Source organism: the organism of the source record quoted next, unplaced genomic scaffold (genome assembly GCF_019419815.1).
Source record: "Pyrus x bretschneideri cultivar Hongxiangsu unplaced genomic scaffold, Pyrus_bretschneideri_v1 Contig11, whole genome shotgun sequence".
Classification (NCBI taxonomy): Eukaryota; Viridiplantae; Streptophyta; class Magnoliopsida; order Rosales; family Rosaceae; genus Pyrus; species Pyrus x bretschneideri.
The window spans coordinates 3,722,001-3,745,518 of NW_025999402.1; the positions used below are offsets into that span (position 1 = coordinate 3,722,001).

The 23,518-nt window shown below is 37.0% G+C and overlaps 2 protein-coding genes and 1 non-coding gene across 4 annotated transcripts; 1 reads left to right on the forward strand and 2 right to left on the reverse strand.

Moving 5' to 3' along the window:
• Positions 1-3,283: 3,283 nt before the first annotated feature.
• Positions 3,284-3,386, forward strand: LOC125473941. Its single transcript, XR_007255680.1, has one exon. It is a non-coding gene; the product is annotated as a small nucleolar RNA Z103 (small nucleolar RNA).
• A 7,540-nt stretch (positions 3,387-10,926) lies between these two features.
• Positions 10,927-11,838, reverse strand: LOC103965159. The gene is made up of 2 exons (XM_009378175.2): positions 11,639-11,838; positions 10,927-11,548 (listed from the first exon to the last, which is right to left on the reverse strand). Exons 1-2 carry the CDS (start codon positions 11,836-11,838, stop codon positions 10,927-10,929), a joined length of 822 nt encoding a protein of 273 aa, XP_009376450.2.
• Positions 11,839-11,949: 111 nt separating this feature from the next.
• On the reverse strand, positions 11,950-16,199 carry LOC103965126 (transcription factor bHLH140). Of its 2 annotated transcripts, XM_048574843.1 has the most exons (7): positions 15,931-16,199; positions 15,720-15,844; positions 14,623-15,557; positions 13,668-14,325; positions 13,409-13,579; positions 12,915-13,250; positions 11,950-12,360 (listed from the first exon to the last, which is right to left on the reverse strand). In XM_048574843.1, exons 1-6 carry the CDS (start codon positions 15,959-15,961, stop codon positions 12,915-12,917), a joined length of 2,256 nt encoding a protein of 751 aa, XP_048430800.1. In that variant the 5' UTR covers positions 15,962-16,199; the 3' UTR covers positions 11,950-12,360. The 2 variants fall into 2 exon arrangements, with proteins under 2 accessions (XP_048430800.1, XP_009376416.2); XM_009378141.3 differs by lacking the exon at positions 11,950-12,360 and having other exon boundaries at positions 12,819-13,250.
• Positions 16,200-23,518: the final 7,319 nt, after the last annotated feature.

Genomic DNA, 23,518 nt, shown 5'->3' on the forward strand with positions numbered 1-23,518 from the left:
TGGGATACAATTATAAGTAAGCTTAGATCTGAAGGAAAAATTGTTTTGGCTGTGGCATCCTCAGGAATAGCATCACTATTACTACCCAGTGGTAGAACAGCTCATTCTAGATTTAAAATTCCATTGGTTGTTACAGATAACTCAGTTTGTCCGATAAAGAAAAAAACTCATCTTGCTACATTAATTGAAAAAACAGATTTGATTATATGGGATGAAGCACCAATGAATCATAAATATTGTTTTGAAGCATTGGATAGATCGCTTTCTGACATTTTATCACATGTACATGTTTCAAATAAAAATTTTCCGTTTGGTGGGAAACCTCTTTTGTTAGGTGGTGATTTTCGACAAATATTACCTGTTATTCCTGGAGCAAACAAAGAAGATATAATAAATGCGACTTTAAACAGTTCTTATCTATGGTCACATTTTAAAATTTTTGTTTTAAAAGAAAATATGAGATTATCAAGAAGCGATATAAGCATTGATGAAAAGAAAAAAATCAAAGATTTTGCAGATTGGATTTTAAAAGTAGGTGATGGAAAGGTTGATAGCATACATAACCCAACTGATTCAAATGATGCAGACACATCTTTGATTCAAATACCTAAAGATTTCATAATACATTATTCTACAAATCCAATTTCTTCAATCTTTTTGGCAACTTACCCTGATTTTCAAAATTCTTTTCATAGTTTTGATTATCTAAGAGAACGAGCTATTGTGACACCTCGAAATGCAACCGTATCAGATATAAATGATTATATAATTAATTTATTACCTGGAGAACAACATGCATTTTTAAGTTATGATTCTTTGTGTTCTTCAAATGGAAATATTGAAAATCTTGAAACAATGTATCCTGTAGAATTTTTAAATAAACTTGATTTCAATGGTTTACCACCACACCACCTAATTTTAAAAATAGGAATGCCAATTATGTTATTAAGAAATTTAAATCAGTCTTTTGGTTTATGTAATGGAACTAGATTGGTTATTACACAAATGTTTGATAGAATCATCGAAGCTAAAATACTTACTGGAACTAATATTGGTTACAAAGTTTTTATACCAAGAATCACTCTTGCAGCAACTGAAAGCAAATGGCCTTTTATTTTTAAAAGACGTCAATTTCCAGTTAGGCCGTGTTATGCAATGACTATTAATAAAAGTCAAGGCCAATCTTTGAAACAAGTTGGATTATATCTTCCTGAACCTGTTTTTACGCATGGTCAGTTATATGTTGCATTATCTAGAGTTACATCAAGAGAAGGTTTAAAAATTTTGATAACAAACGGAGAAAACAGTGCAAACAATTATACAACAAATATAGTATTTAAAGATGTGCTTCAAAATTTGCAATAGAATTTTTACCATCCTTTTTACATATTGAACAATCCATGCATTCATTAACTGTAAATAAAAACATTTTTGATCATCTTCCATGATAAATTGCTTATGTTTATCTTAGTTGTTCTGAATTTCAAATTTTCAATTAAATTATTTGTTTATGTTTTTTTATGATAAACATCATATCAGTTTCAAACTAATATGATTTTAATTTTTACTTAATGTGTTAATACTTTTGTCCAATTATTTCTTATGATTGGGTGAGTCCAAATTGCCCAATCCTTATCCTTTGCTTAAATTTTCATCTTCTTCAAAAATTTTGTACAATTTTTTCAAGCCTAAATCATTCACATTCAAATTAGGTGGAAATTGATAAGTGTGAGTATCAACTTCCGATTAATTACAAGCTTTCAGCTTCTTAAAAAACTAAACCATCTTTTTTTTTTTTTGCTACCTAATTACTCATTTTGACCAAATTTACAGTTTCTTCTTTCTTTTTATATTTGTCCTCAGGTACATTGATGGCAACAACTACAGACAGATACATTCGGCTCCCACTTTTGACATTAAATCCAAGAACAGGCACCAAAAACTGGAAACTGGTAAGCAAAAAAAATTAATTTTTTTTTAAATTGGATATAAAGTTTATATTTTCAATCGTGGCTTCCAATTAATTGTTTATTAAATTTCATGTGTTTCATTTAAATCGAAACACCGTTTTAATTAATGAATAAAATATCGATTAAAGTTTAATTAAGATATGTTGCTGGCTGAAGTTACTGCTTCTGCAAAATCTAATGACAAAAATAGAACTAATAGCGAATATAAACGATATGATCGTTTTGGTAGTGGTTAGAACTCACAACTTATAACCTGTTTTTAATCTTTGCCATTTTTCTAATTAAAAAATCGGGTGACTTTTTCATACCCTTTTCGTGTTCATTCGCTGAGAATTTGTTAATTATTTTAATCCATATGAGATAATGTTTCTCCTTTCTAGCAAACCATACATTATTGATCTTTACAGACCGTGATTTGGTATTGTCAAATAATATATCTATCTCCATTTCCATTCTATCACTATGTTGTTTCCGTAGTTTAATTAAATACAATATGAGCTTTCATTTTTTTACCAATGATGTGTCAGTAATGCTTAGAATGCAATAAAATAATATCTTAACTATAGTAAACACCAAAAACTGTTTCATGTATTCATCCAATATTTTAATCTTTGGTTAAAAATTAGAAATCTCTGGGTTTCAAGTTTTTCACTCAAAAAATTTTCCCTAAATAAAATCAATGTTTTTCTGTGTTCTATTCAGTTCGTCAACATTCATTTCTCCTTAATCATAAATTCAATTTTCTTTTGTAGGTTCACATTTTTCCAAAAGAAAATTAATCTGGAAATTCAATTAAGGTATAAATCCTTGCGTTTACTTAACATCTTCAATTCATCCTTTCTCTGCTCTATATCCTAAATTACAGTTCAAGGCTTCATCGGTATGTATCAAGAATTCAAGCTTTATTACCTTTTTTTTTTAATTAACATTTTGCTTTTACATTCAATCTTTACTAACATTTTTCCTCAGGGGAATTCGCTGTTATCAATGTAGATAATCACTATCTTTTTTTAACTTAGTCTATAATACACAATTAATCCCTCCCCTGATCACTCAAGAGTTTACTTCAATATCTAAAAGTATTACTCAAGACGTTCCCGCTTGAGATATACCCTTTCCACATGCCTTAGTTCAACCACAGAACATTTGGAACAACTACATCTTTGGTAGGAACATCTTTGTCTATACTTTTAGACATCCATTGTAAACCCCTCAGTGATCAGGCCAATCATTAACCATGTATTAAGACCAAGTCAATAGAAGAAAGTCTTTATCTACAAATTGATAACAACTGATTCCTCTGAGGAGGAAAGATGGAAATGATGATCTTTTCTCTAAATTATGCAAGTTGAAATAACTTAGCAGCTTATACCTCTGTTTTACACCAAAACACCAAACCAAACGTATCTGATCCATCTTTGTACAATATCTTATTACATTTTTACAAAACAATTGATAACAAAATTATCTGTTAATTAACAATATTACTTTTCAATTTGATCGAGGAATGCTTTGGTTAGAGGTTAAATTTATTTATTGCCTTTTTTACTATTGTATTCATAACACCAACGTTCTAACTAAACAGTGAATCAGTTTGTTTGAATCCAATTATTCCGTTTTGTAAAGTCTTGCATTAACATGTTTAATATATTGATTACATTTTTTCTTATCCTTTTCTACTGATTTTCCCTTACATTTGTCCGCAACATTCTTTAATTAGCTATGTTTTCACTTTGATTCAACAATGCAATCTCTCAACTTCCTTTGTGCATATTTTTATCTAAGATATTCCATATGAATACAACCAATGACACATACTCGGTTCCTTAGATGATTAATCAGTTGGAAATTAGATAAATTTTTATTTCCAATTTTACAAGACCACACTACACATGAAAGCACATTTAAATTGTATTTTTACAGCATTGGAATCACTTTTAAACAAAAACACCAAAATTTTTTTTCTAGCAAATGCTTAACTACCAGCGTTCCTAACTTTTCCAATTCTTAGATCACTTAGATACATAAAATTTTGTTCATACTCATGTGTTTTCCAGATTGTTCACCATTTGAATGTAACTCTGTATTTCAACTTGGTCTTGATTTACTGTTCTTTTCTAGCATATTTTTCACATATTTACTCTTTAGTGGACACACTAACCAATTTCTGTGTACAACATTGTCTCCAATCATTGTTCATCACAAGGTACACCATTCTAACACTATCTTTTGTGTGTTTTGTTCAAATTATTTCTCGCCTATTTAGTTATCAACAATAACAATATTATTTCTTGCCTTAGTTTAATACTAATTGCCTTAATACTTCCCTACATCTTAACTATTAATTTATAGACTAAAGAACCATTTGCGAACTCTCGCTTCAATCAACATTCTTTCACGCACTACACCAACTTTGACCTTTGAATTACAGCTGCACTGTTTCTTACAATTGCTTCATTATCAAGTCCAAACTCAACCATCTGTTATACCTATATGTTCGTTCCTTGCTATAAATATCATGAATACATATACATCTCTAAAACTTTTTACAAATTTTATACACTTTTAAAACCCGCAGCAACGCGCGGGCACAATTACTAGTTATAGCGAAAGTTCAAAGACAAAATATAAAATTTCCTATTGCCAACATGTTTCCCAATTTTAATTTTTTAGAGACACTAACAATCTTACGGTTGACAAGTTTGTGGAGAAAATTTTTAGTATGCCCGTAACACGAGGCGGTGCATCCATGTCATCATACAATTAGAGGGAAGTTTACTTGGGCTCTTGTTTCTCAGTTGCCAGAATTTTTTTTTTTTTTTTTTTTTTTTTTTTTTAAGTTTTGTTTGATGTTTATTAAAATAAAGCAGAAAATACAATATAAATTATTACAAAACTAACTAGAGCTAGTATAATTCACTTAAAAGGTGAAAGTAGAGAGCACACTTCTTTGTTTCTTGGATCTTAAGATACCTCAAAGCCATTTCAACTTCCTTTGATTTATGTGAACATGTCTTCAGTGGCGTCCTGTTCTTTCTTCAAGCTGAGCAAACACATTAACAAGGATCTTATACATGGCTTCGTAATACCATTTACTCCATCTCCTGCACAACACAAGTGAGCCAACGACAACTCCGAATGCAAATGCGAATCCAATTTCGATACTGATAAGATCTCAATCGATCTCATCTCCACAATTTTGTTTACTTCCATTTAATGTTGGTGGTGGTGATGATGATCCTACTTTGTTGTCCACAGCCAACGGAGGCTCCTATAATCCTTTGTTTTCGGTAAAGCAAGTTTTTTGAAATGTCGAAAACTAAGTAATAGTTGGGATCCTGCCGACCAATTGATTGTTCAAGAGATTCAAGAACAAAAGGAAAGTAAGCTTTGTCAACTATGATGGAATTTTGCTGCTTAGCTTGTTTTGTGATAAGTCTAAGGACTCGAGCTGTCTCATTTTCCCAAATGATGATGGGATTTCCCTTGTGGATGCATTACTTGTTTAGGAAATACAATGACTTGAATTCTCCCACTTCCTCAGGTATTGGTCACTAAAATTGTTGCATGAGAAGTCAATCAAGGTATAGACTGTCACAATCCTTACAATAACCATCTCTAAACCTTTGCCGGCAACTGTTATAGCATGCTCATAAGAAATTCTAGGTCCTCCAGCAATGTGTGGATTTTCTTGGAAATCGACTGTCAATAGGGAATCATCTTAGTTACCATCATTGTCCTTCACGTTGTCAAGGCTACTCTCGGTACTTCACCAATGAAATTGTTGTAAGCTAGGTCTAGGATTTGAAGCACTCGCCAGGTGCCATTGGTCTCTGAACATCCAATGCCCGTTAGAAGTTGTTGGACTACAAAGCAAGGACACGCAAGGTGGAGTTGTTCTTCAAAAAGCATGGGAATGTATCTGTCATCCGATTGCTATCAAGTTTTAGAACTTGTGAATGTTTGCAGTTGGCTGACGACTTTGGAAATTGACCTTGTATTTGATTTCGATTAAGCTTTAAAGTTTTCAAGTCACTAGTTTCAGGAAATTCAAAATTAGAAATAGTTCTCGTACGGTTGTTTCTCTTTAAATTGAGTAACTCTAAGATTGCTCATTGCACCCAGGCATTGGGGAATCCTACCACTTAAAGAATTATTCAACAAATCAAGAATGATCAATTCATTTGCATTGCATATTGATACTGGAATAAGCCCATGCAAGTTCTTGCTTGAAAGAAACAAGAACAAAGTGGAACCAAGAAAATCAGAAACGGGACAAGTAAGAACATAACCGATGTTAGATGGTACACTCGAGTGCTCGAGCAATCCATATAAACCGCACATGATAGGAAAAGTAGGATAGGCCTCTTAAGTTGGTTTGAATGAAGGTCAAGGATGTTCACCGGTGATGTAGATTTGATTAAATGACCTTCAAGACTTACCAAGGCGTTACAAGAAAGATTTAGATCATAAAGATAACTGACCCCCAAAATCCAATTGGGAACTTGGCCTTGAACTTGGTTTCTCGAAAGGTCCAACTTTCGTAAATAGGTTTGAATTCTCAAGAAATCTGGTAATGTTCTCAACTTATTGGAACCTAATCCAAGTTGTCTACTTGAAGGAAGAACAACAAATGTGAGGAACTTGTTCGAGTATTGTTAATTACTTAGCTATTGTGGGAAATATCAAGGTACAAAAAGGTGGTTGTTTAGAACTAACATTGGAAGGAAAGCTATTAAAATTGTTGGAAGTAAGAAAAAGTTGTTTAAGGTTTTGAAAGCTAAAAACAGACACTAATACTGGTCATTCCAAATTGTTGAGACTCAAATTGAAGGCAAACAAGTTGGAAGAGACATTACGAAAATTAGGGAGTCGACCATAGAATTGATTATGGGAAAGTGATAGTAATTCAAATATGGGAGGAGAAAAGATAGATGACAGAATACTCCCGTTGAGAAAATTTTGGTCCAACTTAACATTCACTAGACCATTAGTCATTCCGAGTGTCCAACTTAGAACAAATGACCTATGAGATCCATCGTTGTATAATTCTGGCAAGGAACCATGAAGTTTTGGATTATAGGAAAGGTCAATAGTTTGCAGTAACCCTGAAAAGCTTGTCCCACTTAGAACCAATGATCAAAGAGATCTATTGTTGCGAAATTCTGGCAAGGAACCATAAAGTTCCAGATTAGAGGAAAGGTCAATAGTTTGTAAATCAGGTATCTGACAGATTTCGGTCGAAAATGTTCCTTGCAAACCACAATTACTAAGATTCAAGGAAGTCAGGTTTGAAAAGTTGGCAAAGAATCCTGGAATTGGGCCGGAAATATTGTTGCTATCTAATTTGTAAAACCTTTTATTCTGTGTGAATGGTTTTCATTAAGAAAAGAGTAATTGGTACAAAGAGAGACTTATACAGATACATGGATCAATCAAGATCCTGGAATTAAGTCATATACAAGCTATTACATAAGTTAGAATCCTATGTGGATGAAAAGCAATCTGAGATGAATGTACAATAATCAAGGAGATGGACTCCTTAAATCAAGGGACTGATGACAGACTTTGCTTTACTCGACACTCCCCCTCAAGTTGGAATGGATGTTGATTATTCCTAACTTGCAAAGCAAAGTCGTGAACTGGTAGAAGCTCAATGACTTTGTGAAGATGTCGGCTAGTTGTTTCATGGTTGAAATGTGAGATGTCCTTTCTCGTACAAGGTGGCGGTCAATTTCTATGTGTTTGGTTCTTTCGTGAAAGACCGGATTCAAAGCTATATGAAGTGCCGCTTGATTATCGTAATATAGCTTGACTAGATATTTATGTTTGATACCCAAGTCTTGTAAAACATATTTCAGCCAAGTGACTTCACAACAAGTTGCAGCCATTGAATGATACTCTGCCTCTACACTAGAATGTGACACAGTGTTTTGTTTCTTGTTATTCCAGGAGATCAAGGAATCTCCAAGAAATGCACAATATCCAGTGGTAGAACGACGTGTGTCACGACATCTGGCCCAATCCGCATCACAAAAAACATTCGGTTGAATTGGACTTCTTGCAGAAAGAAAAATACATTGCCCTAGTGTATGCTTAACATATTGTAAGACTCTGTGGGTTTCCTCCAAGTGTGGAGTTTGAGGCTTCTCCATAAATTGACTAAGAATGTGGACATCATAGACCAAATCAAGGTGCGTGATCGTCAGGTAGATTAGTCTCCCAACAAGTCGTCGATAAGAAGAAGGACCAGTCATGCAATTTTTTCGTCATTCCTGAGTGATAAACTTTGCTCCATGGGAAAGCTGCCTGGTTTCACGCCAAGGTAACATGCATCCTCAAGTGTTTCAAGGGCATATTTTTGCATTGAGAGGGTGTTTCCCTTAATAGAGCGAGCAATTTCGATGCCCAAAATATATTTTGATTGCCCAAGGTCTTTCAACTTGAATTGCCTCATATGAAAAGACTTGGTATCCTTAATTGCTTGTATGTCATTCCCTGCCAAGATAATATCATCAACATAAAAAAGGACGGCAGTGAATTTACCATCATGGTTTCAGACGAACAATGAATAGTCTACCTTGGAGTGTTGATAACCGACCTTTCTAAGAGCACAAGAGAGTTTGATAAACCATTGACGGGAGGCTTGCTTAAGCCCATACAAAGATTTATGAAGTTTACAAACTTATGTCTTCTCATTTCGTCCTAAACCAGGAGGCAAAGACATGTAGACATCTTCTTCAAGATCACCATGGAGAAAGGCATTGTTGAAGTCAAGTTGGTGGAGGCATTGTTGGACCGAGGCATGGCAAGGAGAAGGCGGACTGTAGTTAGTTTTGCAACCGAAGCAAAAGTCTTGCGATAGTCTAAGCCTTCAATTTTGGCTGTAACCCTTGGCGACCAAGCGTGCTTTATATCGTTCAATGGATCTATCGAATCGAAATTTGATTTTGTAGACCCACTTACATCCAACCAGTTTCTTTCTAGGGGGCAACAGTTGAAGAGACCATGTTCTATTCGCAGCAAGGGCTGCCAGTTCTTGTTCCATGGCTAAGCATCATTGGGGGTCGCGTATAGCCTGTGAGAATGAATTGGGTTCTATGGCAGCTGAAATGGAAGTGGTGAAAACATAGTGTCAAGCAGATAAACGGTCATATGTGAGTACATCAGACAAAGGGTAAGAAGTACCTATCACTTTGGCCAACCCGAGTGAGATAAAGGGATGGACCAAGAAAGAAGGTTGACGTCAATGTGATAGTGTTGAAGATAACCGGGTGCATGAGTGGGTCGTTTAAGACGTGACGATGATGTTGAAATAATAAGAGAAAGAACTGAAGCAGGACTCATCGGCGAAGAAGGCGACGGGTCGATTAAATCCTGCTCTGGTAGAATGGACTGATGAATGATGGTGTAATGAAAGTCAGTATCTTGAGCATGTGGAAGCACAAAAGGTGAAACTACAGCGGAATATGAAAAAGGAAACACATTTTCATGGAAAATAACATCACGAGAAATAATATTTTACCTGTTTAAAGGTCGTAAACCCGATAACCCTTAGTGCCATATGAATAGCCAAGAAAGAGACAACGAGTGGCTCTTGCATAAAAAATGACAAAACGATGATGGTGTGTGGAAGCAAAACATAAACAACCAAACACTAATAAATGTGCATAAGCTGGCTGCTTGTGACAAAGTACTTCATAGGGTGATTTGCTATGAAGAAGAGAAGTGGGAGTCCTATTTATGAGATAGGTGGCAGTGAGGGTTGCATCACCCTAAAATTTCTTGGGAAGACGAGATTGAAAAAGTAAGGCTCTAGCAACATTGAGCAAGTGACGGTGTTTGCGCTCTATTACTTCGTTTTGTTGTGGAGTAGAGACACAACTTGTTTGATGTATAATTCCCTTATCCGAGAAAAATTGTGTCATAAAAAATTCTGGACCGTTATCGCTGCGAAGAACTTTAACTCGTGTGGGAAATTGTGTTTCAACAAGGTTGATGAATGTGATGAGATATGATCGTGCATCCAATTTGTGATTCATTTAATAAACCCATGTGCAACGTGAGAAATCATCCACAATAGTTAGGAAATATTGTGCCCCAGTGATAGTGGGAACATGGTAACCTCCCCAAATGTCAACATGAAGTAACTCAAAAGGTGCATTTGTATTAATAGAACTCAAAAGGAAAATGAGCATGTGTTTGTTTGGCTAATGGACAAATCAAACAATCATCAATGCTGCAAAAATTCAAGTTCTTAATGTAAGGAGAGATAGCCTATTGGAAAGGTGGCCAAGACGTTGATGCCAAAGTTGATGAGAAGAAGGAACAACTAATACTGAATTGCACCCGATTTTTGTCACATTATCAAGGTAGTAGAGTCCTTCTCGTTCAGTTCCCGTCTCAATCATCTTCCCGAATTGTTGGTCCTGAAGTAGACACATTTTATCAGTGAAGATGACAAAGCAAAATGAGGTATTAGTAGCCTTGCTGACAGAAATTAAATTTAGTTTAAATGATGGAACACAAAGCACATTGTGAAGGAGGAGATCATTCGAGAGACGAATTGTGCCAATAAATGTGACAGCTGCAAGTGCATGATTGGGTAGGTGCACTTGTCGATTGGAAACTAGAATGCTTGTAGTCATTAAACTCGGTGAGCAGTATCAAAGATCCAGTTCTTTCCCTCATTGAAAGCAGAAGCACACAAAACTCTACCTGAGAAATCATTCATAGTAGAGGTGGTACCGACATGATTGGCTGTGGAGTTGGATTGGCTCTTATCAAGGAGTGTAAGCAGGTTGTGATATTGCTCGGAAGTAAGACTATATGACGAATGAGATGTTGCTGAAGGTATTGGCTTGATGTCAACATGATTAACCTTGGAGTTGGAACCCCTGCGATCTTGATAATCTCCCCTATCGCTGTTGTCCTTTGCCTTTTTCAGTTTGCGACATTAATCAATGGTGTGACCCCTCCAATTATAGTAGTCACACTTGAGGTGTGCTCGACAGATATCTGAAGTGTGTCTGGTTGCATCACAACGATCACATTTGAGAAGAGGATTTTTAGGAGAAAAATTCCTACCAGAGTTTCGCATGTTGTCCCACACGGCGAAAGCTGCTGCATCTGTGATTGAGGACCTTCCAGGAGCATGTGTTGAGACTGCTTTTTGCTTCTCATCTTGAATAATGAGTAAGAAAGCCTTGTTGATAGCAGAAAGGGGATCCATAAGTAATATTTGCTCACGAACTGCAACATAGTGTTCATTGAGACTCATGAGAAAAATCATGGTTTTCTGACTTCGCTGAAACTGCATCAATTCCTTCACAGCACCACATGCACAAGTTGGGAAAGAGCACAAGGCATCATGATCATCCCAAAAGCTTTTTAGTATGGTAAAATACGCACCAATGTTCATATTTCCTTGAACACTTTCATGTATCTCTTGTTCGATATGGAAGAGATGTACGTTGTTTGTGTGAGAGAAACGTTCATTTAATTCATTCCAAATATCATATGCAACATTGTTGTAGATGACACTTGCTCCGATATCTTTCGAGACAAAGTTGAGTAGCCTGGATTTCACGAGGTTGTTGCAACGAGTCCACTGTTAGAATTCAATTGTGGATGCCAACGCAAGCTCTTTCATGGTTCCATTAATGAACCCTTCCTTGTTCTTGGCATTAAGGGCCATGGTCATGGCACGGCTCCAAGTGGAGTAATTTTCGTCATTTAGTGGATGTGTGACGAGAATCGCTCCAGGCTGATCGGAGTGATGAAGATAAGGAGGATCGTTGGGATCTTCGTATTTGGTGGTCTCAAACTTGGTTGAGCATTTTTGTTTGTTGGAATCTTCGGTCGCCATGTTGGCGAGAAGAGTAGTGCTATGATTTCTTGGTATGTTTGAACGCTAAGGATTTTAGGTTATCAGGTTCCCAAAAAGACTCAACTCTGGTACCATGTAAAACCTTCTATTCTGTGTGAATGGTTTCCATTAAGAAAAGAGTAATTGGTACAAAGAGAGACTTATACAGATACATGGATCAATCAAGATCCTGGAATTAAGGCCTATACAAGCTATTACATGAGTTAGACTCATGTGTGGACTCCTTAAATCAAGGGACTGATGACAGACTTTGCTTTACTCAACACAATTGAATCACGATGAGACTCTGAAGCTTGGAGAGGGACTCATCACGTTTGGTAAATTCGTTACTGAGGCCAAGGTTGACAACACGCCCCCTTAGTACTACTGCAAGTAACACCATCCCAAGAATAATAGTCGCTACTTGAATTCCAGGATACGAGCTTGGTGGACGTACAAGAATTGAACAGAAGTCTCTTCTTGAAATGGAGGAGTGCTGATAGCTCATCTTCAAGACACCGGCTGTGAAGCAGGACGACAACGATCAAGAAAAAGAGGAACAAGTAGTGGAACAAAGTTTTCGTTTTTGGTAGTGATAAATGATAATGTACTAAATTTGGAAAACCTCATTTCATTTTCGTCTTAGGACTAAGTTTGCATTGAGACGGCTCTGCCGTTTAGGTTGGGGCAAGTTGAAAACTTGTCTCACGATATGACGAAGTCACTTTGAAGAATCGAAAACTAGTCACACGAGATGATGAAGACACTTTGAAGAAAAAAAATCAAAAAAGAGGGTGATCACACAATTTAATTAGATCCCAAATGCTTTCTGAGAAATTGTTGACTTTTGTTGTTTTAACAAGTTCAAAAACACTGTAATTTTGACAACTAAAAATGAAAGGGTAATCAAATGAGTACTTGAAAATGCATTTTGTTACTACTAACCCCTACGAGAACACAAACTTGTGAGAATCATGGAAAGCCATACCAAAGATCTCGATGCAATAACGTTTAAGCCACCAAAAAGCATTTGTTTATATACAGCAAAATTTCGATGAGATGCGATGGATTGTCACCTACGGACCAATGCTGACATTGCTTGGTGCGTGAACAAGACGACCATTTTGGAGCAGGGTGCTAGGAAAGGTGGCTCGACAGTTAGTAATGTGAGATTTTAATCGGGGTATGTTGGGGTGAGCGCTTCTACATCGGTGGCATCGCAACTCCATAGACAACATGCTATCGTCTTCTTTTAGCTTTGCTTTTCCATCACTACTGACTTCCTCCACCACATCCATGGAGTCTCGAAAGAAAGCAGTATTGAAGGAGTTCCAGTGTTTCTTATTCTTCAAGTATGTTGAATCAAAATCCTGGCTGATAACATGCAGATGCAGCTGTCGCATTGAGGGATCCTGCAAGAGATGATGTCCCGAAACACTTAATTTATTATTTACATCTAGTCTGTTGTATTAATACTAACCTCACGAGTCCTTTAGCAAAAAGGATTCCAAAAGGCAATGTTGGAGCAAACGAATATAACAGCAAGCTCTCAGAAAATTAGCATGCGTACCAAGTGATATCCAAGACGGAAGACCAAAGATGAATCATCATGCAAGAATTTCTCAACCCACTTCAGACCAACTTCATGCATTGTCCTTAACAATGGAAGGTGTTCTTTATGAACATCTGACAGTCGATCAAGACCTTCACATCGTGCCACCACCAAAACATGCCTTTTTGCCTGCGAAATTCCGAAAGTTTTTTTTTTTTCATCAGACGGAAAGTTGAAGAGGATGACAAACAATATATGGAAACTAGGTATCATTTACCTTTGGATAAAGATCATTCAGCACAACGACATCATCTGATATCTCTAGCACTGCATCCTTGTGCTTCTCTGGGTGCATAGCAGTGTTGTAGAGAGCCTGAGCCCATGACCCCCAGGATTTAGTCCTGCTTCCACCGGACTTGTTGCTCAGGTTTGGTTTACCAGTGTTAGAATCTTCAGTATCATCCTGATATGCTTTACTTCTTTTGCTCCTCTCATATTTGTGAGGATCCTCTCTCTTAGTCTTTTGATCGCTGTTTGTAAAATGATTTCTAGAGGCACCATCAGAATGTTCTTGTGACTCTGGCAGCTTTGCCTGCAGGTTCTCAATGCTTCCCTTGGGTAACTTTGCTTGGGACCTCAAAATTGTTGCGAAACCTTCGAAAAGTGAAGTGTAAGCCTCCCGGAGAACTTTGCAGCCTTTACTATAGTCATAGTTCAGACAATTTGGTCTGTGTGGGTTCATGTTGGGTCCAACAACATGTATGACATGGGTTACCCCTTCCCTACTAAACAAGGGAGAAGTTGAAGGGAGAGGCACAACCACAGCACTCCCAGGATACAGAGATTGGGCTTGTTCTTTGGTTGCAAGCTCCAAAGATGGACCTCCAGCACTGAAGATTGCAGCATTGACACCTCCACCTCCAGGTTTAAGACGCCTGCACCAGAATAAATATTTATTTTCAATCTACTTTATATGTAAAACATATAATCACATTTTTTTTGTACTAACTTAAAGTAAATATTATAAAGGTGAAGAAAACATATCAAACTTTACATTTCAACTGCAGGGGTTACATATGCAAAACTTGAATTCAGCATAATTCTAAAACACCATGTTTTGGTTTAACAGAGGGGACAAATGCAAAATCCTACAGATCTGTTCTTTCATATTGTGAACTAGCACCGCAACAAAATATTTACATGTATATTTCTTAGTATTTCTAAATGCTTACCAATTAGCAGCATTAGCTATTACATTGCAGTGTAAACCTCCTCCTGAATGAAGCCGAGTGATGTCTCCCACAAATGTGAAGAACTTGTTGGAGTCAATGTTTTTCTCTAAAGCCTTAGCCCTTACCAAAGACAAAATCTTTGATTTATGACTCAAGTCCACTAAAACAAGTCTAGCATTTCCAAGCTTATTTACAAATTCTATAACTTTCTCGACAATAATATCAGACGCCTTCTCAATGTCAAATTGAAAATCTGCTGTGGATATGGAGGGAAATGCCAGAGTGGGGGAATAGTTTAGAGAAACATCACCGCCAACAGAGCCTACAAATAGCTGTTCACCTTCCTTCGACTCCTTACCAGAATTTTCAGACAATGAACCTGTTCCCTTCGAAGAGGTTTCCTTTTCTTCAGTAATTCGAGAAGTATTAGAATCTGGTACACTCTTCAAAGCGGATTCATCTGTTTTCTTTAAGAACCTCATTATACCTAGTTGTACTTTCGCACTGGTGTTCTTCTGGCCAAAATAACCACTGGGAAGTGTATCCAGCGGGCCAAGTCCACTATATGCATCAACGGCAGATTGAACATCACTCTCACTCTGGCAACAAGTGATTCTAGCAAACCCTTCACTCAGTTTAGGCAGTTCTTTCTTCTGCAGCATTCTATTCACAACCGCAGCAGCTCTCCCACCTTGCAAGTTTCCCTCGTGGCCCATTCTCTTCACAGACCGCGATATACAAAGCTTGGCAGGAAGATCAAGCACCACAGCATGAACATCAACCTGGGTACTACCACCAAGCTTCACAAACTCATCCCTTTGTTCCTTCTCCAGATTACATCTATCTATAAAAACACTCTTCCCATCCTTCAATGCTTTCATTGCACTCTCAATACACTGCGCTTTCGTTCCGGCTTTACCATTTTTTATAGTATCCTACAAAAACATAAAAAATGAGAACCTAACAGCATAAAAAAAAACAATAGCCCATATGAACAGCAATCCGGAGTATCCAGAGTATCATATGAATTCCTGAAAATACTAATCTTGAGCTCACTGAGCCATTTCATCGAACATATGGTGTGCACGTAGATATACCTGGCAAACGCGAAGCCAGGGGCGAGCGGAGGAGGAGCGCATGACATGTTCACAGAAGGTGGACTTTCCGCTTCCGGGCGCACCCACCAATATTACTACGACGGACTTTCCTTGCTTTTCTTCCCCTGTCAAAAGTGCATACAGGTTTTGTAATCGAAGGTGACGACGACCCAGAATTATCAAACGCGGCGTTTTGGAGAAAAGGGCGTACCTTTGGCTGTTTCGTCGATATCCATGTCCATGTTTTGGGAGACTCTGCGTGGCACGTTTGAACTAAGGGCTGAAAACCAACGCTTTCTTCTTCCACTGGGCTGGAAGCTTCTATCGCCGGTGCCTCGTGCTTGGCGGCGTAAATTGCGTCGACAGAAATTGACCCGCCCCGATTCGATTTGGATTTATTTCTTTGGACTAGCAAAATCCCAATTACGACTCTCACGAGCACTATCCATATTTGGATTGAGGGCCTTTCCAAGGATATCGTTGGCCCGGGTTCAAGGCCATCCAAAATTAAGATGGGTGTGACCCGTTTGATTCAACTTGACATTGAAAATACAATCGAATAAATTAGTATTTAACAGATTGGTTTGGTTCAATTTTGAACAATATAATCATTGAAATTGAACTAATTTAAATCATAATTAATTGGTTTGATTCGGTTTGGTTTGGTCGTTAAGCTTATTTAATACAAAATTAAAATGTTTTAACATTTCAAGAGTTATAATCTGCTAAACATCTAAACATTTCACGCATTCTAATTCAATTGAAAGCTTACATTTTTTGGAACATATAAAGTTCGAATAGAATTAAGTTTCAATTAAATAAAATCTCATGCTAGCAAACAATTTATTAATTATAACAACACATAAGTATAGAATACATATAAATATCCTAAATGTTGATAGTCATTGTAACAAATAATATGTTGAGACTTATAATATGTGTAATGAGCCTGCTATAACGATTACAAGCAAAGGTTTAAAGAGGGATCTGGCAAAGATTCTAACTATCTTGACCTTGATTGACTTCTCATGCAACAATTTCAGTGGGCCAATACCCAAGGAAATGGGAGATTTGAAATCACTATATTTGCTCAACTTGTCGAGTAACGCTTTCATAGGTGAAATCCCATCATCATTTGGAAACATGCAACAACTCGAGTCTTTGGACCTGTCACAAAACAAGCTGAGTGGGCAAATCCCACAACAACTGGCAAAGCTTAATTTCCTTGCATTCTTGAATCTTTCAAATAATCAACTTACCGGCAAGATCCCAGCTGGTACTCAAATTTCAACATTTCCAAGAGACTCATTTACAAGGAACAAAGGATTATGGGGGCCTCCATTGACCGTAGATAATAAGGCAGGACTGTCACCACCACCAACATTAAATGGAAGCCATCCAAATTCTACAAATGAGATTGATTGGGATCTTATTAACGTCGAAATTGGATTTGTATTTGGCTTTGCAGTTGCTGTTGGGTCACTTGTGTTCTTCAAGAGATGGAGTAAATGGTATTACAGGGCTACATATAAAATCCTTGTGAAGATATTCCCTCAGCTCGAAGAAAGAATTGGTCCTCATCGAAGACATGTTCAAATAAATTAGAGGTGGAGACGTTGAAATGGTGATGAGGAGCAATGTAGCTGGACTCCATGTTATGCCTAGGGTAAGATCCAAAAATAAAAACTATGCTTTATGGCTTCACATTTTAATTTATAACTTGTGTTGTAGTTAGTTTTGGAAGTTATTTTGTATCTTTCTGCATTATGGTTAATAAATTTTCTTGTACCGTCGAGGTTTCTTAAAAAACGATCAGAACAAGCCTACTAATCTGTTGTGCTTTGGCCATTGCGGAACTGAGATTCCATTACAACCTCACCAAAATACAAAAACCCATAGTTAAAAAGAAGAGATATTACTCTTTACTATGAGAATAACTAGTACAAGATACAATTGAGTTAAATCAACATAACCCAAACCCGAATCCCTTGTACACCCACTCACACAATTTCCCAAAAAGCTCACTCTACCCCAAGGGTTTCCACTCTCACTCTCTCTTTTCTCTCCTCTGTGTTCTGCTCTGGATGCTTATGCAATGCATGAATATTGCCTTCACTGATGGGCATACACCAGCAATTATGCCAACAACCAAAGACCAAAAAAATCTTAAGTTTACATGGCATATTCAACACCCTTTGCTGTACCTAGCCTATAGAGTGCAACTCTTTTCTCCATTTACCATTTAATGCATAGAAAAGAAAGCATGCACAATTGCATGCGATCCCACAATGTCAAGACCTGCTTGCTTCCAACTTTGCTTGTGGCAGTCACCATGTCTTCTCTTGAACGAAGACTTCCACGCCACGACCAAATGCAAACACATGGCCATAAATGGCTGCTGATCAATGCCTTATGCACGCATTTTGAATTCCGTTTTAACACTTTTCTAGGATGGACACTCAAACACATGACCAAGGAAAAGGGGTTATTGTGTTGTTTGAATTTGTAATGCATTTTTAGTTTGCTTTCTTTCAATATCGAAATCAGTCGAGATTAACAGTCAACAAGGAAATGGAAATACAATACGAAATCAGTATTGAATCAAATAATTTTGATTAGTTATGTTTCTTTTGTTTGTTCACCCTTGTTTTGGCTTTGGTTTGTGAAAAAATAAACTCTTTGCTTTTGCGTGTTTGTACTCCTCCGTTTGTTTGAAAACATGAACGTTTACTCAGTTTTGTCTTTGATTTTAAATGTTTGTTCTGTTTTTCATGCACTGGTCAAGTTCTGTTTATATGTTATCACCCAATTTTCTTTAATTGAGAAAGATATGGAAAGACTGCTCCTCCTCAGTTTCCTTCAGCTTCTGTAAAAAAATAGTACACCTTGGCGATTGTTCATCAAACTTGAATTAATTAGACTTGCTTTTGCTTCCTCTAAGTTGATGACCGTTTCTGGTTTCTGGCCACAAATTAACCGGATCGCACCCGTGCCAACGTCGAAATGAATGCGTGTACATATATAAATGTCTACAATTTACATAGAGTAAATGAGAGAATGTTGAGCTTTGGAGATAAAACGGTCTAATGCTCAACCCTAAACAATCTGTAATATACTGGAATGAAGATACCATTCTTCGCTTCACGATTGCCATTTTCTCAAGTGATGATGTTCCTTTCATGTCTAAGCAACGAATCAAAAGGGTTAGGATTGCGCATGCTGGAAAAGAAAAAGGCAACTTTATTTTCCTTTTTTCTTGTATTTTCAAGTTGAAGCTTGAATGTTTTTGGTTCATGATTTCCTCGACATCTTCTCAAAGTGAGTTGAAGCGCCTGAAATATAGGTTTAAAAATTTTGACTCAAAACTACACGGAAATTTTCTATTACTTAAAAATTAAAAGATTTGGAGGGGCCTGCTGTCCAGGCCGGCCCTGCAATAGCACTTCAAAGTCAAGCCGGCAACAAGAACAAATAGTTAATCTTCAAAAAGCTTTAGAAGGAGGCCTTTTTATTTCCAATTCGACGACAATGCGTGTTAAACCATTCATCGATCACTTCCTCTGATCAATTAGAGCAATGGCTCCTGGCCAACGTTTCAAATCATAGACCTAGCTCACAACAATTTGAGTGGTGAAATGCCGAGAAGATATTTGACAACATGGCTGGCAATGAGGGCTGATGATTCTCTTGCCAAGGTCAAACTCCTTCAAAAATCAACGTCAATTGAAAAGCCATATCACAATTCCACAATGTTATAAATACATTCAATCATGTCAAGTAGTATCCCTCATGTTTCAAATTTGCACTTGTTTTGTATTAACTTGGAGGCTATTTGTGAATTTGTGATTAGGATTTGGTCAAGGGATTTACCTACAGTGACGATGCAATAATATATAGCTATTGATCGGTTGCTAGTTGCAGATATAGCTGAGGTCTTGTGACCTTGTGATATTCTTATGTAATCTTCATTTTCTTTCAGGCTTATGCCCCGTTGTCAACAAAAAAAGAAGTTTGCGAGATTTTCATTTTCACATATGCTAATCAATGCAAAAAAAAACACAAAAAAAATGACAAAGACTTCAAAGTCTATAAGTCAACAAATCAGCTCAACAAGATCACAATTTCACAGTGTGATATACAATCTACGTTCATCTTCCACTTGGTTATGCTGGTGTTTGTGTAGCGGCAAAATTTCTTGCTCTATTTCCCACTCCCTTTCTTTGAGTACCTTTATTAGTCAGTCAATAGACCTAGCCCCCTAGACAGATGTGGAAAGACTTCAAAGTCAACAACTCACAAGTCAATGCAAAAAGAAAATGACGAAGACTTCAAAGTCTGTAAGTCAACGAGTCAATCTAACAATATCTCAATTCCTTTAGCATGACTTATCTCATCTAGCCATGCCTGACGCCACATTTATAATGGCCCGGAGAATTTAATGGCAACCCCAGAGCCAGAGGGCACGTCCTAACGCCTTTTTTCCAATTCGCTGGCCAATGGCCCGACTAGACAGATGTGGAAAGACTTCAAAGTCAACAATGCACAAGTCTTTTTGGAACATGAAAAATCAATCTTTCAAAATTTTGGACTAGCTTTAATTGATAATTGGGCACTGATGATGTCTGGTTTAAAATCTTTGGATTCCAACCCCAAAGTTCAAAATTAACAACCGGAGTCGGAAGCCATGAAAGGATGTTTACAATTTACGTAGTACTGTATGAAAGCAGGGCCGGCCTGAGAATTTAGGGCCCTGTGCAAGATTTAGATGGAGGTCCTTCATCTTTTTTAATATTGTATTTTCTTTGTATTTTTTTTTTCAATTTGTATGTATAAAATTTAAATACTATAAATTAGAGCACCAAATTATAAGTATTATTTCAGTGGACAAAAGTGTTTCACGTCTTAAAAGGTTCGAAATATGTTGCATGGTTTTTTGTGTAAAACTTATCTAACTTTTTAAGTTAATAAATTTGCAAAACTTAAAAATAGCAAAATAGTTCCACGAGGACCCAAACCTAGGCCCATGTACAAGAAGATTGAACGCCTTCAAAACTAGTGCTGGTATGGTAATTATTATTATCTTGCATATTTAAGTATATAATACGTATTTTTTACATATAAAGAAAATTTGGGGGCCCTGTGAGGTGGCACTTTTTGCACACCCTCGGGGCCGGCTCTGTATGAGAGGATGTTGAGTTTTGGTGATAAAACGGTCTAATGCTCAATTCTAAACAATCTGTAATATACTGGAATGAATAAGAGACCGTTCTTCGCTTCAGGATTGCCATTTTCTCAAGTGATGATGTTCCCTTCATGTCTTAGCAACGAATCAAGGGGGTTAGAATTAAGAATGCCAGAGAAGAAAAAGGCGGCAGTCTTCTCCATTTTTCTTTCATCTTGAAGTTGAAGCTTGAATGTTTTGGGTTCATGATTTCCTCAAGACCTTCGCAAAGTGAGTTGAAGCTACGTTTTTTACCACAAAACTACATGGAATATTTTTATCACTAAAAATTTAAAAGTATTTGAGGGGCCTGCTGTCCAGGCTGGCCCTGCAATAATACTGCAAATTAAAACCGGTTTTAAGACCTGCAAACAATCAGATAAAAGATGTCTTGCCTTGTTTGTTAAAGAATAAATCCACTTTGTGTGTCCCTGTTTTGAGATCCAACAAAATTTATGGACACATTGCATGTCCCAAAACCAATGGCAGAGAGGGCTAATTAAGATGATTCCCATGCCGAGGTTAAACTCCTAGAATTTTCACATTAAATAGGAAGAGGCGGAATTGATTTTTCTTTTGCGGATGTTATAACAATTACCATAAAAGGTTCAAGGATGGATATGGTTAAGATTCTATCTTGACCTTGGTTGATTTCTCATGGAACCAGTGGACCAATACTTGAGGAAATGAGAGAGTTTTAAGTCACTATATTTCCTTAATTTGTCTAGTAGTTCTTTCACAGGCCCATCATCATTTGCCTACATGCATCAACTTGAGTCATTCGAACTCTCACAGAACAAGCTGAGCGGGCATATTCCACCACAGTTGGCAAAACGTACTTTCCTTGAATTTTTTGGGATCTGTTTGATATTCTACTTGAATCAAACTTTTTTAACTCAAAAACAATTTTCAAGCTTTAGATCTTAAAAACTTGTTTGATAGGACTATGTTTAAAAACTGAACTTAAAACTAACTCAAAAATATAGTTTATTATTTAAAAACATAAAAAGTAAATTTTTAGAGTTTTTAAACTTAAACTTAGTCATTTCTTTTCTCTCCCCCTCCCCTCTCTAACTCCAAATCTATCTCTCTATCTTTTCTTGTTTCTCTCTCATATATTTTTTTACCTTTTTTTGTCTTTCCTCCAATCCGGTCTCTTAATTTTTTCTCTCACTCTTCTTCCTCTCTGTCTCGTCTGATCCTCTCTCTTCTTTCTCTTTCTTTCAGACCAACATCATGCATTGTCCTTAACAATGGAAGGTGTTCTTTATGAACATCTGACAGTCTATCAAGGCCTTCCCATCGTGCCATCACCAAAACATGCCTTTTTGCCTGCGAAATTCCGAAGGTTTTTTTTTCATCAGACAGAAAGTAGAAGAGGATGATAAACAATATTTGGAAAATAGGTATCATTTACCTTTGGATACAGATCATTCAGCACAACGACTGTAGAAAAAGGTATGTATGCTAAAAATTATATTTGTTATTGATACATGAATGTGGAAAAATGGAAGAGAATGCAAATGGAAGAGAATGCTTATGGAAGAGAATGCAAATGGAAGAGAATGCTTATGTTTTCATTATTTTTCTCTACAAGATTACAAGGATATATATACATGATACAAATGTGTAGGTAGGACAAGGTAGGACGGCTAGTAGACAAGCTAGGACGGCTAGGAGACAAGCTAGGACGGCTAGTGACAAGCTAGGACGGCTAGGAGACAATCTAGGACGGCTTGACGGCTGTAGGACGGCTTATTCTTCCAATAATAATATTATATACAATTATACAAGGATTCCAACCATATTCCTTATTTGTCTAACAACGACATCATCTGATATCTCTAGTACTGCATCCTTGTGCTTCTCTGGGTGCATAGCATTGTTGTAGAGAGCCTGAGCCCATGACCCCCAGGATTTAGTCCCGCTTCCACCGGACTGGTTGCTCAGGTTTGGTTTACCAGTGTTAGAATCTTCAGTATCATCCTGATATGCTTGACTTCTTTTGCTCCTCTCTCTTAGTCTTTTGATCGTTGTTTGTAAAATGATTTCTAGAGGCACCATCAGAACGTTCTTGTAACTCTGGCAGCTTTGCCTGCAGGTTCTCAATGCTTCCCTTGGGTGACTTTGCTTGGGTCCTCACAATTGTTGCGAAACCTTCGAAAAGTGGTGAGCCTCCCGGAGAACTTTGCAGCCTTTACTATAGTCATTGTTCAGACAATTTGGTCTGTGTGGGTTCATGTTGGGTCCAACAACATGTATGACATGGGTTTCCCCTTCCCTACTAAACAAGGGAGAAGTTGAAGGGAGAGGTACAACCACAGCACTCCCAGGATACAGAGATTGGGCTTATTCTTTGGTTGCAACCTCCAAAGATGGACCTCCAGCACTGAAGATTGCAGCATTGACACCTCCACCTCCAGGTTTAAGACGCCTGCACCAGAATAAATATTTATTTTCAATCTACTTTATATTTTTACGTACTAACTTAAGGTAAAGATTATAACGGTGAAGAAAACATACCAAACTTTACATTTCAACTGCAGGGTAACAGATGCAAAACTCGAATTCAGCATAA

Excerpts from the sequence above, each read along its gene's own strand:
- LOC103965126 (XM_048574843.1), bottom strand. The coding sequence starts at position 15,961 with ATGGACATGGATATCGACGAAACAGCCAAAG. Across the intron at positions 15,558-15,719 it reads CCTGGCTTCGCGTTTGCCAG|GATACTATAAAAAATGGTAA; the intron begins GTATATCTACGT and ends ATGTTTTTGTAG. Across the intron at positions 13,251-13,408 it reads TCCGTCTTGGATATCACTTG|GATCCCTCAATGCGACAGCT; the intron begins GTACGCATGCTA and ends CATCTCTTGCAG.
- LOC103965159 (XM_009378175.2), bottom strand. The coding sequence starts at position 11,838 with ATGGCGACCGAAGATTCCAACAAACAAAAATGCTCAACCAAGTTTGAG. Across the intron at positions 11,549-11,638 it reads AATGCCAAGAACAAGGAAGG|GCTACTCAACTTTGTCTCGA; the intron begins GTTCATTAATGG and ends CGTGAAATCCAG.